Raw genomic sequence first — 22,223 nt, forward strand, 5'->3', positions numbered from 1 at the left:
CATTATTTATATAAATGATTTAGATGCAAATGCACAAGGCTTGATCAGTAAGTTTGCTGAGGACACGAAATTAGGAGGTGTTGTTGATAGTGAAGAAAGTTACCACAGATTGCAGGGGGATCTTGATCGGTTACGGAAGTGGGCCCAGGAGTGGCAAATAGATTTCAATACTGATAATTGTGAAGTGGTGCATTTTGGAAAGTCAAACCAGCATAGGACTTATTCTATTAACGGTACGGCACTAGGGAGTGTAATGGAACAGAGAGACCTAGGAGTACAAGTGCATAGCTCGTTGAAAGCAGTGTCACAGGTAGATGGGGTGGTGAAAAAGGTATTTAGCATGCAAGCCTTCATCAGTCAAGGCACTGAGTATAGGAGTTGGGACATAATGTTGCAATTGTTTAAGTTGTTAGTGAGGAATACTGTGTACAGTTTTGGTCACCCTGTTATAAAAAAAGATGTGGTTAAACTGGAAGGAGTGCAGAAAAGATTTATGAGGATGTTGCCAGGACTAGAGGGCCTACCCTATTATAAAAAAGATGTGGTTAAACTGGAAAGAGTGCAGAAAAGATTTATGAGGATGTTGCCAGGACTAGAGGGCCTACCCTATTATAAAAAAAGATGTGGTTAAACTGGAAAGAGTGCAGAAAAGATTTATGAGGATGTTGCCAGGACTAGAGGGCCTGAGTTATAGGGAGAGATTGCCCAGGCTAGATCTTTATTCCTTGAAACGTAGGAGAATGAGGGGCGACTTTTAAAAGAAGTGTTTAAAATTATGAGAGGCATAGATAAGGTGGACAGTAGCAGTCTTTTCCCAGGGTAAGGGAGTCCAAAACTAGGGGGCATAGTTTTAGGGTAAGAGGGAAAAGACTTAAAAGGGACCTGAGGGGCAACTTTTTCACCCACAAGGTGGTGAGTAAATGGATTGAGCTGCCAGAGGAAGTGGTTGAGGCAGATACAATAGTATCATTTAAGAAGCACTTGGATATGTACATGCAGGGGTGGGGCTTAGAGGGATATGGGCTGAACGCAGGAAATTCGGACTAGCTGGGTGGGCACTGTGGTCGGCATGGACTGGTTGGGCCGATGGGCCTGTATCTATGCTGTTTTGCTCTATAACTCTATGACTCTATAAATATTTTGTATAACATATTTTCTGAATATCAAATGGAACACTAAACACAACACAGGCTAATAATACTCATTAACTGCCACAACAGTTGCAATTATGCATTGTTTGCAATGCTGTATATGCAACCATATCATTTTCTACTTTGATTCCTTCTGGAGGTTCCTGATCTTCGTACTTCTGTTCTAAATCTGCCTTGCATCACTGCAACTTTTCTCTTTCCTGTTCTCCCTACTTCTGTTAGATAATCTTTGCCTCTGATCTTTCCTCTCTAGAGCACCTCAACCACAATTATTTTTACCTCTCTTGTGCACTTTGGCTCCCCTGTATTGAGCTGATTTCAGTAAATTCAGATATGATAAACACCGTTCATCTGATCTTCGGTAAGTTAGGATCACCTCAACAGCAATATACAGACAATTGCAAGAACATGTCCAAATACCTATGATTATAGGTAATCTGGATGTCCTTCATTTGACCCCTTATTGCAAATCTTCTCAAACAACTTCCATGTGCTGGAATTAATCTCTTGTCTGGTCACCCTTCTCAGACAAGAACACCTCAGTATTAAAAGAATAGTAGCTGGGGCATAGAATTTGATGGTCCTCTACAGATTGAGTATCTTGGTCTGCAGCTGTTTATTCTCAGACCAAGTTACCCAACATGGCCAGTCAGCTTGTGTTTGGCTGAGTAGAACCAATAGATGTTAGTTTCAAGCTTTGACTGAATGCAGAGTGAGTAGCACCAGTGAATGGTTCAATGCAACTGAAAGACTACAATAACCAGTACTCAGGGCGGACTTGATCTTGGAGCATGTGGTGTAGGAATGCTTTCCTTCCCCTGTATAGACAGACTGTGCACTGACTTTGTAGATTATGCATGTGAACGCATGTCTCTTTGAACCCCCACTGCTTCCTGCTTTTCACCATTTAGAAAGTATTCAATTTTATCATTTTGGAGCCAAAGTCGATGGCTTCATATTTGGCTTCATTGAAATTCATTAGTTGCAGATTTGCTCATTGGCTTAATTGATTCATATCAGTTTATAATTTAAGCTCTCTATCTGTGGTGTCATCTGTTGGCAAATCAAAAGAGCACAGGAACATAGGGGTAGGCCATTTAGCCCTTCCCATCATCTGTCTATTGTTCTAGTTGTTCCATTCAGCAGGACTGAACTACAGCAACAGCTTGCTTCTCCTTCCTTCTGAAGATACACCTCTCTTGACTGAACAGTTTGGCTATGAATGCCCTCTCAACTCAAGTGAGTGTAAGAGCTAGGAATGTCCCTCACCACTTATTACCACAGCAGTTTGAGGCTTCATTCTGTGAAAATGCTATTTACAAAGAGAATTCAGTAAAGGGTTGTTATCTATAAAGGGCAAAATTTATTGCAGAATGTTGTACAAATACACAGGAAATAATACAAAATATTGATATCAAAATTAATCACCCACACAGAACACTTTGGTTATATAGATAGAGGTTAAGCCATGATATTAATGTGGTGGATTCACACTGATTTTCTAAAGAACTTGAATTTTCTCGACCTTCCAAAACATTAGCCTTGAATTTTCTCTGCCCATCCAGCCCTCCATCTGCCATTCGAGACTCTGGTGGTTGCCACTGAAGAACGGTAGAAGTGAGGTCCAAAGACCCTCTTCATTTTGCTGCCAGACCATCTTGAATTGTCTGATTTGGGCATCTCGGGCACCAAGGCATCATCAACTTAGGACATTCTTGGAAATAGGATACACTGGGTCTGCACTGACTGCCGGTATTGGCCAAAGTCTTCTCAAAGCCCATTAAATCTCAGGACCACACTGAATTTGGGGCAGAAGGATCTTTCCTGCTCTGTGGCATCCAGAAACTTAGCATTTCCATGGGAGTAAAGAGAAGTTGGAGTCAGTTTTTTGTTCCAAGCTGTCAGAAATGGCTTAAGATCTCTGAAGGTAGTGGCTGTGTCAAGTTTAATAATCACTTTGTTATTGCCTTTTAAATACCATTGAGTACTTTCTTTTAAACAGATCTATATTTACATGAACCTTGTGCTTAATCAGATTGCTTGGGTAGTATTGCTATTGCATTGGGCAAAATACTGTCATCCCATGTCAACAAAACTCAGTCAAAGAACTGAATACTCTATGGGCCAAGTGAAAGCACTGGCAAGTGAGAAGTAGGTTAAAGGTCACTGAAGGAGTGCAGACCTGACATACATAGCACCTTGGGCTGCACTGATACAACATCATTACAATTGTACAGTTAGGAAACATAATATGATGCTGATAATAGTTAATACCACAATCTTGAGTGTAGGAATCCTGCACTGCCAAATAAAAGCTGGCGTCAGAACGAGAGTACCTTATTGCAAAAAATGTCTTGGTTTTATATGCTGGTGAACAATCTGCTCAGAAGTCATTTGAGGTGCTCTCGCGTGTTTGCAGACCAAAGAATTCAGGAATGTTAAAATGCAATTTATGTCTCTCAGTCATCGTTTTCTGAGGTCTCTTCTCTGCAAGGCCCAGAGGTCAGAATAACACTGTCCAATCCAATTTCACCAATATTGCCTTTTCCTCGCTCTGCTTCAAAGACAATCTACAAAGTAATTTAATAAAAAGAAATTGAAAAGCACAACATAAATGGTAATAAAAAGATTCCCCTTAACTGATGCTGCTATTAAATTCCCATCTGTCTGGTCAGCAGTGATGAAGAGGCCAATTTCATGTCATTGCTGTTGCTCTTGGTTTTGAACTAGATTGAAGGCTTTAGTCATTTTTATCTCTCTGTCTGTCTGTCTGTCTCTCTCTCTCTCTCCTGATCGTTGGCTTCTTGTATCTCTGTGTGTGGTGCCATATAAGTTATTCCAGCTGTTTCCATTCTCAAAACATGCCCAAGCCACCTGGTTAAATTCGTATTGCAGACATTGGAGTTCCTGCCTGGATTTATGATCCAGAGTTCAAATCTCATTTAGGGCCCTTCCAGAATTTAAATATAGATTTTTAAAACATTGAAAATTGTGCCTCTATGAGTGACAATGAAGCTGTCTGACTGTTATTTGAGAAAAAACAGCTGGATCACTAATGTCCTTGAGCAAGCCATTCAGATGTAATAAACTGTGACCAACACAGACTGCAGCAGTTCAAAAATCAACCCATGACCACCTCTCTGGGGAAGTTAGAATGGACAATGAATGTTGGTCTTGTCACCAAAGCCAACGTCCAAATAATTGTTCAAAATAACCTGCCTCTGCTTTTGGCTGAAGTTGCTCCGAGAAATTGAGCAAATGACTCAGGCTGACCAGCAATGTGCTTTGTTTTCTAAATCCATGAGGAAAGTGCCAGGCTTTGCCTCAGCATGTACCCATTGATCATATATAAAAAAAATGATTTTTCTTTATAACTTGCATTGCCAAGATCTAGCATGGCTGTATGAAAACTTTCAGGAATGGACACATCATTTGCTGTTCTGTGATCCAAACTTTTAGACTGGTCTCTAGTATCAAAGGCTTTGATCTTAATTCACCCCCGCCACCTCCATATTCCCTCTCGTGGGAGATCATCTGGGTTAGGCAGTGCTAATCCAACCCGATCCAGTTTGCACCGCTTCAGAATTTAAAGTGAAATCAGTCCATCTGTGAAGCAGCTACAAAAGTGGGCTGCCACAAATATCAGAGACAAACATGCTTACAAGTGTGGCACCACATTTAAAAAACAAACACTTTTGTACGCAGGATCAAGTGTTGGGGGAGCAGTTCAGCAGGAAGTATTAATCTGTTCCAGTTTCTTAACCAATACAAACCTACCATTATGGGTCATTGGAAAATATGCTTTGCGTGACATGATACCTCTTAACAAAAATAAAATAAAACCCTTGTTCCTGCAGAAAATATCAGATACAGCTGGAGATATATTTTATGTGATTTGCAGTCAAAGTACTGCTTGCTTAAGGAAAAAGAAGTGGACTCCAGGCAATCATGTAAATAGAATAGTTTGATTGTTCATAAGTATCCCTAGGGTTGTTTGAAATTGAATATAAGGCTTTCGGTCTTTGTGGCTGTTTAGGTGCATAACACGTAGTCTTGTGGACCACATGTAAACTTAATTCAACATCTCAATCATTGTGCATGTAAAGGAGGTCTTGAATGTTATTCAGACCACCAGGAACTGTTAAAAGTTTTATCCATCACTGGTACAGAAAATCTACCAACCCCATACTCAAACCTTCAAACCTTCAACCTCTTTTTCACCCGGAGGGTGGTCCACGTATGGAATCAGCTGCCAGAGGAAGTGGTTAAGGCAGGTACATTAACAACATTTAAAAGGTACTTGGACAGTTACATGGATAGGAAAGGTTTAGAGGGATATGGGCCAAACACGGGCAAATGGGACTAGATGGGAATCTTGGTCAGCATGGACCCCTTGTGTCAAAGGGACTGTTTCTGTGCTGTATGACTCTATGACTCTAAGTAGGGTTGGAACAGGAGGATGGGACTAATTGGAAAGCACTTTTGAAGAGACAGTGCAGGCACAATGGACCATGTGAAAAGTTTAGTAGCCTCTATTTAACTCCCACTACCAGGCAGAAACTGGGCAGGAGCAGTAGAATAAGGTCTTCACTTGCATTGCTAAGCCCTTCACTCAATTCCTGATTCTAATCTCCACTCTACAAGTGAGCAAGAAGGAATCTGGTCCCTCTTTAAATGCAGATTGGGTTCAGTTGATGGTGGCATTGCATGAAGACCTGAGCCGACAGTGCCTAGGCTGGCCGATAAATTCCCCATCTGCCAGAGCACTCTTAGGTAATTAGATGTGCTTTTCCAGGCATCTCATTGGGAGCCTTTGGATGGGACTTCCTTGCCTCAGGCTCCACTCTTACCCCTCAGTCACATCTGGAATGCTCCCCTCCCCATCACTCACTTCCACAAACCAATGACCATTTGTTCCATAGTAACTGAAATCTGGCAATGTAAGTCATTCACACATTGCCGTAACTTCCTGATTTTCATTCTTTTGATCTCATTGCCAGGAAACCCAGCAGCTTCTATGTGTAGTTGAATGATCCGTCACCACCAGATTACTGGGCAGATGACAAAGGCAAACGTCTCCAGCCTCACTCAGTGGACGTCCATCTGAGTCATCCATTTTCTCCATCCTATCACAGACATTCCCATCCCTTCCACTTTTCTGCAATCTGAAACATGCCTTAAAACATCATTGATCTGAGACATTAACTCTGTTTGTCTCTCCACAGATGCTGCCTCAGTGGTCGGTATTTCCAGCATTCTCTGTTCTCATTTCAGACTTACAGCATCTGCAAAGTTTTGCTTTTCAAAGGCAAAATTCTATCCACTGTCACTTCATTTGGCCCTGTCCTCGTCTGTCAATCCAAAATGAAACAATGTTGTTTAACAGCCTTCTGCATTGAGCAACATAAAAAAACTGTTTCCTCTCTTCCCTCCACCTCCCTGCCTACTGAGGAACAGTTCCCGGAAAGTATTTCAACAGAAGATCCAAAGCATTTTCAAAGATCCTTCTGGTGGAATCTGATACACTTAGTTTAAACACTCTGAACAGAATGATTATATCCATTTACTTCATTTGCTTTATGCCAAATGTCTTGACACAAAGCAAATTGCATTTTGTATTTTTCATTTTAATTATCTTTGGAGTACTCAAAGCATAAAATCAAATTTGCTTCACAAAGAAACAATTAGTTGTCTGGCCATGAGCAAGTCTTTTAAAACCCAGTCTTTATAATGGATTTTGGAATGTGGTTTGGTTATAACCTGGCAGTACATATGCAAAAAACCGCAGATGTTGGAAATCTGAAACGAAACCAGAAAATGCAGAAAATACTCAGCAAATCAGGCAGTATCTGTGGAGAGAGAAACAAAGTTAATATTTTAGGCCAATGACCTTTCAATAGAACTGGGAAAGTTTAAGGATAATGTACGTTTAAAGATGTAAAGAAAGATAGAGGGGAAAATGTCTTCCCTTTTGTTCTTCCTTTTTTCCTGCATCTTAAATCTTGCTTTACACCCAATTTTTTCCATTTCAGATCGGATCAGATCAGATATCTTTATTCGTCACATGTACATCGAAACACACAGTGAAATACATCATTTGCATAGAGTGTTCTGGGGGCAGCCCGCAAGTGTTGCCATGCTTCCAGCGCCAACATAGCATGCCCACAACTTCCTAACCTGTATGTCTTTGGAATGTGGGAGGAAACTGGAGCACCCAGAAGAAACCCTTGCAGACACGAGGAGAACGTACAAACTCCTTACAGACAGTGGCTGGAATTGAACCCAGGTCGCTGGCGCTGTAAAGCATTACGCTAACTGCTACACTACTGATTTCTGATGAAATATTAATTCTGTTTCTCTCTCCATGCATGCGGGATGACCTGCTGAGCACTTCCAGCATTCTTTGTTTTTATTTTTAACCATACAAAGTGGGTGCTGAAGTGCTTCACAATGAAAACAACTGTTTTCTCTATTATCTGAGTAATGCTACAAGAATCAGCAGCTCTGAAGTCCAAATTGCAAAACCTCACAACCTTGTGGTTTTACCAGCAACTTGATAATGAAAGTGCCTGTGTTGTCTGTAATTAACATGAATTTCACCCATCCATCTGATTCCTTTAACAAAAACGTGGATAGTGGTGAAGGCCACTGATGTCCTCCAACATTTTTTAGGTTTTGGGAAATTGTACTTAAAAGTTTTCTTGTGTTAATTATTGGACTTTGCAATACAAATGATCAAAATAAAGGAAAAATCATCCTCAATTTTATTTCCAAAATATAGCAAATTTTTGGAGAGAAAATCTGGGACATGGCTGTGGGAGATACATGTGCAGTGGATGGGCTTCACAGTTCACAAACATAATGAAAGAGAGTCAGATGTCAAAGGTTTAAATCATTCTGTTGAATGTTTAAATAATTTACTTCAGTTGCATGTGTGTTTAATTTAATCCCATCAATTTTCAAGATCATTTTATTGTTGAGATTACAGGCTGTAACTAACCTGAGGCTTTTTATACAGTGTGTATATATTTACCAAAACCACAGGAATTCTATTCCCCTTCCTTATTAAATCCATCAATCAAAAGCTTGAACTGTTTGCCTTGTTAGAGTAATGAGCAGCTTGTTGACTTACATTTTGCTGGGTTTCCGAACTGTTTTTAGCAGTTATTGTAACACTTCCAACCTTCCAGCCTTCCTTTTTGTCTCTGGTCCTTTCCCAGATTGAAGAGTCCCCGTTATTGGAAAGTACCCGGAGATTTCCAATCCTCTCTCCCGCAAGCCGATACTTAAAGGTCAAACAGAAATCCTTCTTGGGAACCAGATCACCAACAAGAAGCTTCAAATGGCCAACTTCGTTCTTAAGCCCGACAAATGCAGGGACTGCCATGTAGTGCCCGTTGCCTTGTGAGTGGGAAATAACACAAGTTAATCTAGGGTGTCTTCCAAAATTCCCTGCACCTTCTAAAAGCTACCTGAAGACTGAGGCTCTTAATTGGAGGTGGAGGGGAAACTGTGAGTTAATACAAGCAATGATGAATTTGAATGTTAAAATCTTCTGCATAGGGATAGAAGACACAACAATAGCATAACTGTCTGTCAGCTGTGATGCGGGTGGTGATGGGAATGGGGGAGAAAGGTAAGGCAAGATAAGGTTCAATTGAGTGATCAGAAGAAAGTAAATGGAACACCGAGTGTGCAAGAAGAGGTATGGTAGTCACATAGGGATAACAAATATCTTTGAAAAGGGATCATAAAATCATGTTGCGCATGAGGCTGTTCAGCCTGATGTTCCAAAGCCATCTCAATTAATCCTGCTCTGTTTTTTGTCCTGTGTTTTTTCCCAGATCAAGACAACTCGTTGTGTGTGATCAAGACAACCGTGGCGAGCTACCAACTGGCAGCTGGCAATGTATGTACAAAGCCATGCTCTTTCCTGGGGCCAAATATATCGATCAATGGAAGTGTCTGGACAATGAAAATATTTGCTTCATAATGTCAGTTTCTAGGTTTGTGTCTGTGACGTAATCATTAAAAAAGTAAGTGTAAGTGCTCAGCCACAATTGGACTATTATGTCCAGTTTTGGGCATTACACTTCAGGAAAGATGTGAAGGCTTTGGAGAAGGTGCAGAAGAGATTTACCAAAATGATTCCAGAGGTGAGGGACTTTGTGTATGTAGACAGACTAATGAAGTTGCAGTTGTTTGCTTTGGGAAAGAGGAGATTGCAAGCTTAAATCCAATTCCTAGATGGCCCCTTTGTCTGAGCCCAGCCTAATTCTAACCTCATTGCATCTGAGAATGATATTTAAGACCATGAAGGGTATAGACAGAGCAGGCAGAGAGAAACTATTCCCATTTGCAGAGAGGTTAACAGCCAAGGGAAAATTGTTTAAAGGTGACTGGGAAAAGAGCAAAGAACACGAGATAAACTGTTTTTGTGCAGTGAGCGGTTGGGATCTGGAATGCACTGCCAGGGGTAATAATGGAGGCAAACTCAATTGTTATGCTGAACAGGGTGTTGGATAAATACTTGAGAGGAAAGAATTTGCAGGGCTGTGAGGAGAGATCAGTGGAGTGAGACTGGCTGGATTGTTGTTATGCAGAGCAGGTACAGACTCAGTGGTCTTCCATGCTGTAACCATTCTGTGTTTCTGTCAAAATTAATGCAGTTAAATTGCAGCATTTTTATTCAAGAAATGAATTACATTCAACTGTAACTTAATTAAAAAAGCACCATTAGGCAGATCAGTGACTTTCCAGTCAAAGTCATCCTCTGTGTCCTGTATCCATTCACAAACTCCTTGATTAAAATTGCAGTCCACAGAAAAATCTAAAGAGAAACACAGAGAGACTTTCTTATTACCCCATTCCAGCTGATATATATTTATTTATTTGATACTTGTACTTTGAGAAGAGAAAGGCTTTTTAATGGGAATCCTAATGAACGTAGGTGAAGAGAATTCCTTTCACTGTCATATTTACAGACACATGATGTAAAAAAAGTCCACACAATTTTTCCCTCATTTTCACCCTAGAAACAGTGGACAGAAATCACTACCACTGGAGAAAGATGGCCAGCAACTATAGAGTTCATAATATTTCTGGTGTATAGTGACCTCGGGATGTATAAAAACACATTACAACCAGACAAGAACTTTTAAAGTGAATCACTACTGTAAATTAGGAAATTCAGCCATAACATACCAATTTGCATTCCATAGCTTCCCTTAAACTCCAATGTTATAATGACCAGATAATCTGTCTCAGTCATGCTCACTGAAGGATACATGTTGACCAGATTACACTAGACCATTCACTTGCTCCTCCTTGAAATAGTGCCACAGAATCTTTTACATGCACCTGAGACAGCAGATAGGGTTTCAGTTTAATATCTCATCCAAGAGCCAACAGATTTAATAGAACTCCTTCAGTCCTGGACTAGAATATCAGCCCAAAGATTTATGCTTGAGCCGGACTTGAATTTACAACCTTCAAGACTTAGGGGCGAGAGTGTCCCAACCAAGGTGCTCTGTCTTGGTCTCAATTTTGCTATTTCTTTGATGAGCAGCATTCCTTTGAACTTTTATGTTTTCTTTGAGGCCATTGCTATAGACTTTCCCTCCTTTCCACGCTGACGTGAAGATTCATTTCATGGTCTCCTCTAATTTATTCCTTCCCAAGACTACTCTGAATTCATTATTTTCCTGTGTCTTCAAGCCCTGGAATTCAACTTCAGTTTGTGAAGGAAAATTGGGGAGGGTATTGTCACTGTCCATTTTGTACATCCCTGTGGCACTTAATTGCTAATTCTTACTTTGCCTGAAGTTTTCTATTAAACCTTGGTGATGTCCTGCACAGTTCTCAATAAAAAGTTGGCATCAAAATTGATGGTTAATTTTGGACCAGCCTGAAACCAGGCATCTGTATCAGGACACTAATTTGGTGTCTGTTCCGTTTAAACAAAGCCAGGATTTCACATTAAGTATCCTCTGCTAGGCAGCCACCTAAAAGTTGACATAGACATCACCATCTCTTACCCCCTACACACACTACACACACACACACACACACACACACACACACACACACACACACACACACACACACACACACACACACACACACACACACACACACACACACACACACACACACACACACACACCACTGGCTGAAGCATGTAATTCCAACAGGGATTTAACTTAATAGAGAGCACTATAACTATATCTGTGGTGGTCTCGCCCAACTTACATACCTGATGCAGTTGGAACATTTTGGCAAGTAACTCTTCAGAGCATCACTAACACTGCACTGACAAAATGCCGACAGACAGCTGGAACATTGAAAGTCACCTACTTTCAGACTTTCAGAGGCTTATTTGTTTCGTACCGTCATTAAGTGGTTCTTGCACAGTGATTTCTTTCTTGCCCAGCACTGGACTAAATACTGTGGCTTCATTCCGCCTGGGAACTGAAACAATCAATTCTGTTAGACTTGATTACTAGTTTTAAATCCAGCTATGACAATCTTGCCAATTCTTACTAAATTATTATTGAATATTATACAGTCCTGTATGGTGGGAGTTGGTTACTTTGGCAACTTCACATGCTCAATCATCTAAATCATAAGCCAAAACTTTGTCGATGATTGGGAACTAAGATCAGAGGAGAATTTGGGGAGCCTCCTAGTAATTATCTAAATTTTTTTATGACTGTGTTTTGGTAACATTTTTGGATTTATTGGCTAGAACATTACTAATCCAGTGAATCTATATTCAAATTGCTCCACGAATGTTTGTGAATTCAGTTCTAAAAACTCTCAATACAAAAAAAACCGATATCAGTAACAAGTCCGATTGATGTTGCACTCACTATAAAATTGTTGCTTAGTGATACAGTTATTATTCAACTGGCAATAGTATCATGGAACATTGTTCCTAACTTGTTAAAGTTTTACATGCTGATAATGCACTCGGGCTGTTTTGCTTTGGATGTACATGTAACAACATGCAAGGTCCCCACATACAGTATATGTAGTAAACATCCAAAAAAACCCACAAGTTAAGAGTTTTACATTGTGACAAAGGAGACGATGGTTCCCCATGACTTATGGGGAACATTCACATTGAGTGATTTTACCTTAAAATTACTTTACAACTCTTCCTTCTTCAGCCCCTTGCCTCTTCTACCTATCATCTCTCAGCTTCTCACATCACTTCCTTTCATCCCCCTCCCCCACCCATCTACCTCCCCCTCTCACCTGGACTCACCTATCACCTGCCAGCTTCTGCTCCTCCCCCTCCCTTCTTATTCTGGCTTCTGCCCTCTTCCTTTCCGGTCCTGATAAAGTGTCTCGACCCGAAACATTTCCCTCCATAGATGCTGCCTGACCTGCTGAGTTCCTCCACCATTTTGTGTGTGTTACTTTACAACTCTACTTACCGCACCCCCCTCCCCCGCTATTAGACTTCTGAATGGTCCATGAACCCATGAACACTACCTGTTTTGCACTAACTATTTATTTATTTATTTATTTTGTAACTTATATTAATTTTTATGTCTTGCACTGCACTGCTGCCACAAAACAACAAATTTCACGACATATGTCAGTGATAATAAACCTGATTCTGATTCAGAACTGTAGTGTCCTATATAGTATCTCTTCTGTAATTGTCACTTTAGCATTTCCTTTTGCATTTCCTCAGTTTGAACTACCATGCTTTGCACCATTCAGTTGCTTCTGTGTTCGTCGCTCTATTTATTGTTGTATTTATTATCACCATGTATATTGTTTACTCTATAACCAAGTATACTGTTTACAATTCCATTGCACCATGGTGTATATGAAAATAAACTAATCTGAATCAAAGGCAATCGTATGTTAATTTTTACTTCACCACAATGGGATGCGCTGGTGAAATAAGAAGAAAAGGTACTATTTTGTACATAGATACATGTGTCTCCTGCTTTTGCCTAGTGTGAGTGACAGAGATTTTGACATATTTCCACTGTTTTGGCACTGCCTTATTTTCAAAGATCATTGCAAGGCTGGCCTCTCGACACACATTAAATTGCTTAACACAAGGTCTTTTTGGAAGGCAATTACCTCTGGGAAATCTCCTATAGAGCACCCCCCTCCTTCACTAGGAGCTCAGGTGGTTAATGATGGAATTCCCAGACCTGTAGCCTCCTGTTTTGGGAGAATGTAATCTTTAGGCTGTTGCCATAAATTGTTGTGATAAAGATCTTGCTGTTGGGCATTCATTTGTGTTACTGTTTCTTAACTTCAAACACATTGTCACTAGTGATCCTTAGAAAAAAGTTCTTTGTCTTATCACCCCCGGTTAATCTTTAATCTGTAAAAGTCCTGCAGCTACTAAACAGCTGCCAATAAGAGCTGTTAATCTTTGTTAAAAAAAATTCCAGACTCCAAATTATTTATTGAAGAGGACTCTTCCAGTGTTTAATTTATAGCAATAAATCAATTTTACAATCATTTTATTGACTTAAGTTTCAAAGTTGCCACTGGACTGGTGATATTCATTTTTTGGAAGCTGGGCTAAGAACTTATCCTTCATGATGCAGTCTAGCTGAAATCAAAATCATTGTGTGCTAAATTAGCACATTTTGTAAATCAGTATTTAATATGCAGAAAATATTACCACTCATTAAAATTAAAAAATGTGCCTGGAATGCACTGCCGGGGAGGGGGGGTGGTAGGGGCTGATACGATAGGATCAATTAAGAGACTCTTAGATACGCACATGGGTGAAATAAAAATAGAGGGTTATGGGAGGTGAAGTGGAGAGGGGGATAGATAGAATGTGGATAAGGTTTATATAGGTGTTCACAACATCGTGGGCCGAAGGGCCCGTACTGTGCTGTACTGTTCTATGTTCTTAAAAAAAAGCATGAATTTCTCTGACAACTGTCAGAACCTCAGGATGTAATGCAGTGTCAATGAGCCAATGAGGTAGAGTAATTCCTCAATTTGCGAATGTTTGATTAATGAATTTTCGCTGTAACGCCATTGACTCTTCGGAGTATGTGTCCTTGACTTAATGGTTAATATCTGGAACGCACTGCTAGAGGAGGTGGTAGAATCAGATACGATTACTACGTTTAAGAAGCATTTAGACAGACACTTACATAGGCAAGGCATAAAAGGATACGGTCCTAATGTGGGCAAATGGTACTAGCGTAGATGGTCAAAAAGGTCAGCATGGATGTGATGGGCAGAGGGGGCCATTTCTGTGCTGTTCAACTTTATGATTCTCTATGGCTCCATGATTTACGAAGCTATTTCTCTTGATAACAAATGGTGAAGCATTCTCCATGCAGAGGAATACCCAAGTTCCCATTATCCATTTTGCCTAGCCTTTTTGACTTATGAAATTTTGTCTAACAAATCATTTTCCAGGTACATATCTCTTTCATAAATTGAGGGATGTCTGTGTTTTGAAGTTTAGTCACGTACTTTATTAAACACAGCAGCCAATTTGCCTGCACTCAGGTCTCACACACTTCCATGTGCTAGTGACCAGGCAAGCTGTTTTAATTATGTTGACTGAGGGATAAACATTGGCCGGAACACTGGGAAGAACACCACAGCTCTTCCTCAAAGTCTTCCATAATCTGATAGAGAAGTTAAGTAATTTTGTTTTGGCAATTTTATTTGAAAACACGGCTGGCAGAACCCATCTGATCCACTTCCCTCTTTGTTGACGACAACTAATCATGGTGACTCTGTCACATGATACTGGAGCAACTTAGCTTGTTGGGTTGCGTTTAGATTTCTGGGGCACCAGGTTTTACCTTCAACCCTCTTTTAGCTCCACAGGAAGATGTATACATCATCAAATCAAAGAGAAATAGGAAGCTGAATTGCTGGAAGTGTTGTCCTTCAGATGAATTGGTAACCCAAAGCTCTAGCTATCTGTTCAGGTGAAACCCTGATGATCGTGTCAATGGTGACACAATCTAAGAAAGGCAAGTTTGCACTCATATCACAGCAGCTGAGTGATGCTTCATGAGAGCCATGCCAACACCAGAATCGTTGTGGAAAACAGTACGGATCTTCTGAAAGTGAGCTTGCTGTGTCTGTATGAGTCTAGGGTGCCCACCAATGTATGCCACTGTGGAGAGCCTTCATTGTGATAGCCTGAATAATGCACAACCTGTCGAAGACTGCAGCCAGTGTTGGAGAACAGGAGCCTGCAGACCCAGAGCCAGAAGGAATGAGCTGGAGCCTGAAGAATGGCAAGAGTAGGAGGAGCAGGAGGAAGAAGGTGACTACCCAGGAACGTTCCTGCTTAGACTCATCTCCCAGCTGAGTAGAGGAGACAGTCATTGCCTGCACAGGACTTAAGGGAATCCTTGATCGTGAGATGCTTCTCATAAGGAGATTGCACAATCACAGTTCCCAAAGCAAGTGACCCTTTCCACACTTCAATGGTTATTAACAACACAGTACACTCAAAATCAGGCAGGGGAGCCCGGATGACACTGAATGATCCTTCATCTGCTGCTTTGCAGGTTTACCTGCACTTTCGATAAAACATCAATAACGTATCTGTTATACAGTTACTGAAATGGCTCAGTTCAACTGTGTCTGCAAAACCCTGACATATCTCATAAGGATAAGAAATTTATTTGTGCATTGCTCTGTTGACTAGAGATTCTCACTCCTGGTGGAGACAACAGTAGCCACCTCCTGCCAAGATCTTGCATTGCTCCAAGCGGGTCTTCTGGTAGACAGAACCTCCTTCCTGGTATTAATCTCACAGATGAAGATATCCAGGTCTTTTTCAGTAAATTTAGGGGATCTCTCACTCTCCTCTGCAGCTTCTTGCCCATGACACAACAGTATGGGTCATTGCCATCTTGTTGCTGGGGTAAGTGTGACTTTAAGGGCTGACACCCTTCACAGATTGGTGAGTGCAAATTGAAACTACGTTCAGCTGAGCTGCTCAGGTCCCATTTTATGTAATTTTCAAGGTATAAACCACCACCCTAAAGCTAGTTCTTTGTCCAGCTTCACAATTTCTTTTGTCTGGGGACCAAATGAGTCCTCTTTCTGAATGCATTGATGGTTTAACGCCCTAAAAATAGGTGAAAATCAGTTTCTTGGCCTATCTGCTTTCTTCCTTCAAGCCAAATGAAAATGCTGCCTTGATCTTGCATTTGGAAATCCGTCACCTCGCCTCTGCTGTTTTTTGACTTGTGATGATAATAATCAGTAAACAGTGAAGTTAATTTGCAGCTGAATGTTGTATACTGGGAATGTTCACTGTAGAGCTTTTCAGGCAGTGTTGAAATGTGGATAGGGTTTCGACTGAAGGAAAGGCAAACTGAAAGGAGATAACAGGGTGTTTTTTCACTGATGGGTTTGAGAACAACGAGTTGGATCAAGAAAAATTCATTCCTCCTTTTTTCCATTAAAGGTTTAGGTATTAAGATAAAAGTTCCTACAGAATACAATATAGAGAGCACGCTAAGTAAGACAAATCTACTTCACTATTTGTACATTATAGAATAATGCACTCTTGCCAAGAAATAATTAAAAAATGATTTATAACGACGGAGTCTGTAATTAGTGTTCACTTCCTGTATGTCCCATATGGTTAGACTAGGGGACTAACCATTGCAAGAAAACAAAATGGGACTCTGTTGTGTTGAATCATACTGTGTGATATTTGCAATGAATGCTTTAATTGTTCCTGAGTAATATCTTTTCCTTAATGAACCAATATATTAAAGAAATCAGCAGTCTCATGTGTCCCTCTTCAAAAAAAGTGTTTTGCCAGAATAACTGGAACTTTATTTTTTTCTATTTACATTAATTATTTTCCTCATTAATTTTATACTTTGACATCATTGTAGTAAGCATCAAGGGCTTTACCAGTATATACTTCTTTGATTTATGTGTTCATGGGATGTGGACATCAGTAGCTTAGCCAGGATTTGTTGCCCTTGAAACAATTAGCTTGCTTGGTGACTTCCAAGGGCAGTCAACCACATTGTTGGGTCTGGAATCACAATTAGGCCAGACTGGATAAGGATGGCGGATTTCCTTCCCCAAAGGACATTAATGAACCAGATAGGTTTTTACAACAATCTGGTATTTTCATGGTCATCATCACTTTGGTTAATTAACTGGATCTAATTTCCCCAGTGGCCTGGGTGGAATTTGAAGTTGTTTTGTTGGACCTATCCCTGGGACAACTATCTGCTTAAAGCAACAGAACTTGAAATATTTTTGTTCAATGCTTGAAGTTCAGTAAGAATATATCATTTGTGAAACAGTCTGTTTTGCAGAAGCATTAGAAAAATTCTTAAATCATCGGTCAGTGCTGACAATCACATGCTTGCGACTTCCCTTAATCGTCCCATGCATCTGCATTCCAGTACGTGTAGGAAACACAGCATCATTTCAGTTTGAGATTGCAGAACTGACTGGTCTTTGAATCTTGGCAAATGGAGTGAACCTGAACCAGCCTCACACAAAAATAATAGTAGATGTTGGAAGCATACAGTCCCTGCAATTAGAAAAGGCCCACTAACATTTTCAGTGGAGATACCTCAATGCAATTGAGCAAAGTTTCTACTTCTGTTGATTTTAAAGTCAAAAGCTACTCTCCCTGTGTTTCCCTCAGGCTGTTGGATAATAGCGTAGATTCATATTATCAAAAGACCCCAGGCTATCTGCTATAAACTTTTTATGTTTTTGGTGTTAGTGAAAGTCAACAGCATTGATTCACACAGAAATTTGAAACCAAGTACAAATCATAGGAGGGAGTTCTGATTGAGGTACATCTGCATGGATTTTGGGAAGATTTGCTTGATGTGTTCACTATCCAAAGTTTGTCATATCCCAACGAAGAAAAGTTTGCCAGTTTTCCAACCCCCATGTGCAGAGCTCTAGGGATGTGTTTGATATGAACACAGAGTAATACCTGGTCAGGTTAGTATTGCAGATAACCCTGATTTAAGACACTCTCAGGCAGGCAGCATAGCGACAGTAAAACTTGTAGCTATCAAACACTCCTGTTAAAACTTCCACCAAAAACTAGGAACTGCAAGTTATTCTGTATTAGCACAAAATATAAAGTAAATATTATTAACAACTGATTGTGTAAGGAATAAAGAACAATGATAGATGCCTGGGTATGTTTATCTGTGTAACAGATTCTTTGGTTTGCATAACATCCATGAATACTTTTATCATTTTTTATGGTTCATAATATTATTTAGATCCTTCTCATGTGTTATCTTGCCCATTTATTATTCCATATTTCTCATATTCCCTTAAGACATAGAGGGAGACGATTTGACCCATTGAGTCTATTCTGGCACTCAGAACCATCCTTTCCATCTCAGTCCCCTACCCATTTCCCTGTAACCTATTTTCTCACGCACGCCTACTAATGCACCCCTGATTCTCCCACCAGCTATTGAGACCAGGGTTAATTTACTGTATTCAATTCACCTAACAGCCAGCATCTCTGGGATGTGGGAGGAAACCAGAGCACCCTGGAGGAAACCACATGGTCAGAGGGAGAACATGCAAACCCACACAGACATTACAAGAGGTCGGGAACCAAGTCCCCTGGAGCTGCAGTATCTGCAGTGCCACTGTATATTAACTAGTTAAATTTTCCCCATGGTTAAAGTTACAAAATGTAGGTTTCCACTTCCTAATGTGTCATAGAATAATCCTTTTAAAAACCTGCTCAGTTACTGCAGAGTGGAATGCCAAGGTGGGTAAAACTCTCTTTTCAAATGCTGTCACTGAAGAGCTCCAATCTTCCATTTTACTTAGTACTCCCATAGTTGTAAAACATCAACACCTGTTTTACATTTACTTTTCCAGTCCACATTAACTACAGCACCTTGGATGCCATGTGAAAGAAACTTCACTTACCAAACACATCTCCTCTGGGAGTTAGCTCCTCTGAGTCAATGTAGTTCTCAACCTCATCTTCATTGCCATTATAGCTCACATCAAGCTCTTTCTCATCATAGCTCCCAATGTAAACACCGTCCTCATAGTCAAATGGTTGAAGACGGTCCGGGGATGGAGGAGTAGCTATAGGCCGGGGGATGGCATTCTTTATCACTTCACTCTGCTTTCCATTATTCCTATTTGCCAGAATTTTCTTTAAGTCTTCCCTGGTTCCTCCCAGAATCACAGGCGTTTCTTTGTAAGGGATTTCAGGAACAGCTGAGAGAGAGAGAGAGAAGCCACATTATTTATTATTAATGTAAATCACTCCTGCGTCTGTTGACGAGAGTGTAAAAGAACTGTGGATGCTGGAAGTAAAAACAGAGAACGCAGGGAACACTCAGCTGATCAGGCAACGTCCGTGGAAAGAGAAACAATCATAACTTTTCAAATCGAAGACCATTCCTTGGATACTGCTGGACCTGCTGAGTGTTTTCAGCATTTTCTGTTTTTATTTATTCCTACCCCTTTAGTCCCCTGTAAACAAGAACCACACAGAGTTACTTCCATCAACACAATCAACAAAGGTCTGATTTTTGTTTCTGTTTTATCTTCCATAAGATGATATCTTTTGTTGCACCCTAGGTCTGCCCATGAACTTGCATCTTTCATAAATTCTCTTCCTCGCTCGTGTTCTCTCTGAGCTCATCTTGTCCACCTCCTGCTCCCTTAACCCCATGTGGATTAAACCTCTGACTGACTTGCCTTCCTGGCCCCAGTGTTATCGGTTTTCACACTTCTAGTTCCACCCCCCCCCCTTTCAAATCTGCCATTATCTCCTCTCTTCTCATGTAAACCAAAATCCATTGAGCCTTCCCTTCTTGCTAAACACTACCCCATCACCAAAACCTACCATTCCTCTCCAGTCCTTGAATATGCTGTAGCCTACCAAAGACTTCTTGTCTGAATACCTGCAGTCAGGGTTTCCTTCCCTGCCAGAGTACCAAGACAGCTGTGATTGAAGTCAGTATTGATATCCCGCATCATGATAATCTGTCCCACCTCAGCCTCTCAGCATTTAACACGGTTGACCATCCCATCCATTGTTATTCAGCTGAATACAACTTTATTCATGTGGTTCCATAACTATCCATGCAGTCATAGCAAATCACTAGTATTAATTCCTCCTCCCACTTTTGCACCATTAAGTCTGGTAGCTCTTCAAGGACCTTGGACCCTCTCTAATTCTTATCTCCCTGCTATCCAACAACAACACCAGTTGAACATACAGCTATAGTTTCCACATATATGCTGACAATACCCATCTCTACTTCATTACCTCTAATGGCCTTTAAGTTGTCAGAATGCTTGTCCAACATCCAGAACAAGGTGAATAGTTATCTCCTCCAGCTATATTTTGGGAAGGCAGTTGTTTTTGGAAGCCGCACCAAACTCTGTTCCCTAGCCGTTGACTTTATCCCTCTTTCTGACAACTTTCAAAAACTGAAATGTATGGTTTGCATAGTTGGGGTAATACCTGAACCTAAGGTAAGCTTCTGACTACAAATCTGTCTCATAGCCAAGACTTGCAGCACTGTGACATCTCTCAAACCTTCTTTTGCTTTTCTTCATCTGCCATAAATCAAAAGCATGAAGACAGCTTTCTGACATAATGTTTGCACCATTCACAACTGGAAACAATAATAGACAGAACCAAACTGTAAGGGTCTCCCTTAGATATCAATTAAAATATGCCCTGTCGTTCTGGAAAATGTGCTGTCCAAATATATGTTTAATACTCAGACTCTACTAGTAATAATAACTACTGTGCTGATTATCCATAGGTGTTGAATTTCTGACTCTCCTATGAACTCTTCGAATGACTGCCACCCTTCTTATGAACCCCTTCTTTCCCTTTAATGTCAATATGTTGCATTATGCCTCGAAAAATTATTGATCTGAGGAGAGGACCTTCTTGTCCTTGATGTAATGACCATTTTGATTGTGTAGTTGTTAATCAGTTTAATCTGATGCTTCCAGATTGACATTGCAAAGGGACTGGAGATACTCTGCATCACCTCAAGCAATGAATGCAATTACTGGTTGGCCTGTGCATCAGTATCAGACCCTCCATTGTTCCAACTAACCTCGGACGTTTACACGTACACTCATCTCACACTGTTTTCCGGTGCGATTAAATTTGATGGAAGATTTAAGACGTGCCCAGATGAAGGGATGACCTACTGCTTGGTATCCCTCTGTTCCAATTTTTGCATGGTCTTCGATCTAGGAGCTCCAGCTATGAACTCACGAATATGTTAATTGTGGTCATGTGACACATACGCACGTTGTGACATCTTTTTGGTGGCAACAGAAGCAGGCACCAAACAGACACTGGAATTGAGAGGTCACCATTTTGAATGTTCTTTAATGAGATACTCAACGTCAGGCGGGTTAAAATGGGTGAAAATCAAAAAGAGAACAGACCCTGGGAAACTGAAATAAAAGCAGAAAAAATTGAAAAAACTTAGCAGGCCAGGCAGCATCTGTGGAAACATTAACTGCTTATCTTTCCACAGATGCTGCCTAACCTGCTGAGTTTATCCAGCAGTTTCTGTTTTCTATTTTAGGTAAAAATGAATGCAGATCTATCATTTTACTTAATAACAATTGCTTGGGTATCTTAAGTTTCAAAGCTTCCACAATAATTTCCATTGCTGTCATAGGTTCTGTAAATAAAAACTACCCCCTTCACCCCCAATGATTCCACCACTGACTGGACAAAACATGTGAGTTAAATGTCTTTAGGATGACAAGATAGCAGAGAGAGAAGGAATCTGGTAAAGTGAGCTTCCTCTTGACTGATCTCATATGGTGTGAGGAAGTCCACAGCCCAGTAGTTACCTTTTTGCCAGAAGCTAAAAGAACTTAAGGAAGTGAGAAGGGTTTGCAAGGTTGATGAGTTTCTGATGGCAGTAGGAGAAGCATAAGTCAGCAGACCATAACTGGTCAATTCAGCTCCAACATGATTGTCACAATAGCTGGATTGGAAATTTTAACAGTCATTGTACTTCTCTCCCTTGCCTTATGTAATAAGATACTGAACATTGATCACTTGTCATTAGGGAT

General features: G+C 40.5%; 1 protein-coding gene across 1 annotated transcript in view; it reads right to left on the reverse strand.

The window, feature by feature from the left end:
* Window positions 1-3,610: 3,610 nt before the first annotated feature.
* The window catches only part of egfl6 (EGF-like-domain, multiple 6), a 53,836-nt gene continuing 35,223 nt past the window's right edge, over window positions 3,611-22,223 (reverse strand). The window contains exons 8-11 of the mRNA XM_052014449.1: window positions 19,074-19,373; window positions 9,886-9,981; window positions 8,284-8,552; window positions 3,611-3,721 (exon numbers count right to left, since the gene is read on the reverse strand). Of these exons, the coding sequence (XP_051870409.1) occupies window positions 3,611-3,721; window positions 8,284-8,552; window positions 9,886-9,981; window positions 19,074-19,373 (776 nt within the window). The remainder of the gene's footprint in view (window positions 3,722-8,283; window positions 8,553-9,885; window positions 9,982-19,073; window positions 19,374-22,223) is intronic.

Source organism: Pristis pectinata, chromosome 4 (genome assembly GCF_009764475.1).
Source record: "Pristis pectinata isolate sPriPec2 chromosome 4, sPriPec2.1.pri, whole genome shotgun sequence".
Lineage (NCBI taxonomy): Eukaryota > Metazoa > Chordata > Chondrichthyes > Rhinopristiformes > Pristidae > Pristis > Pristis pectinata.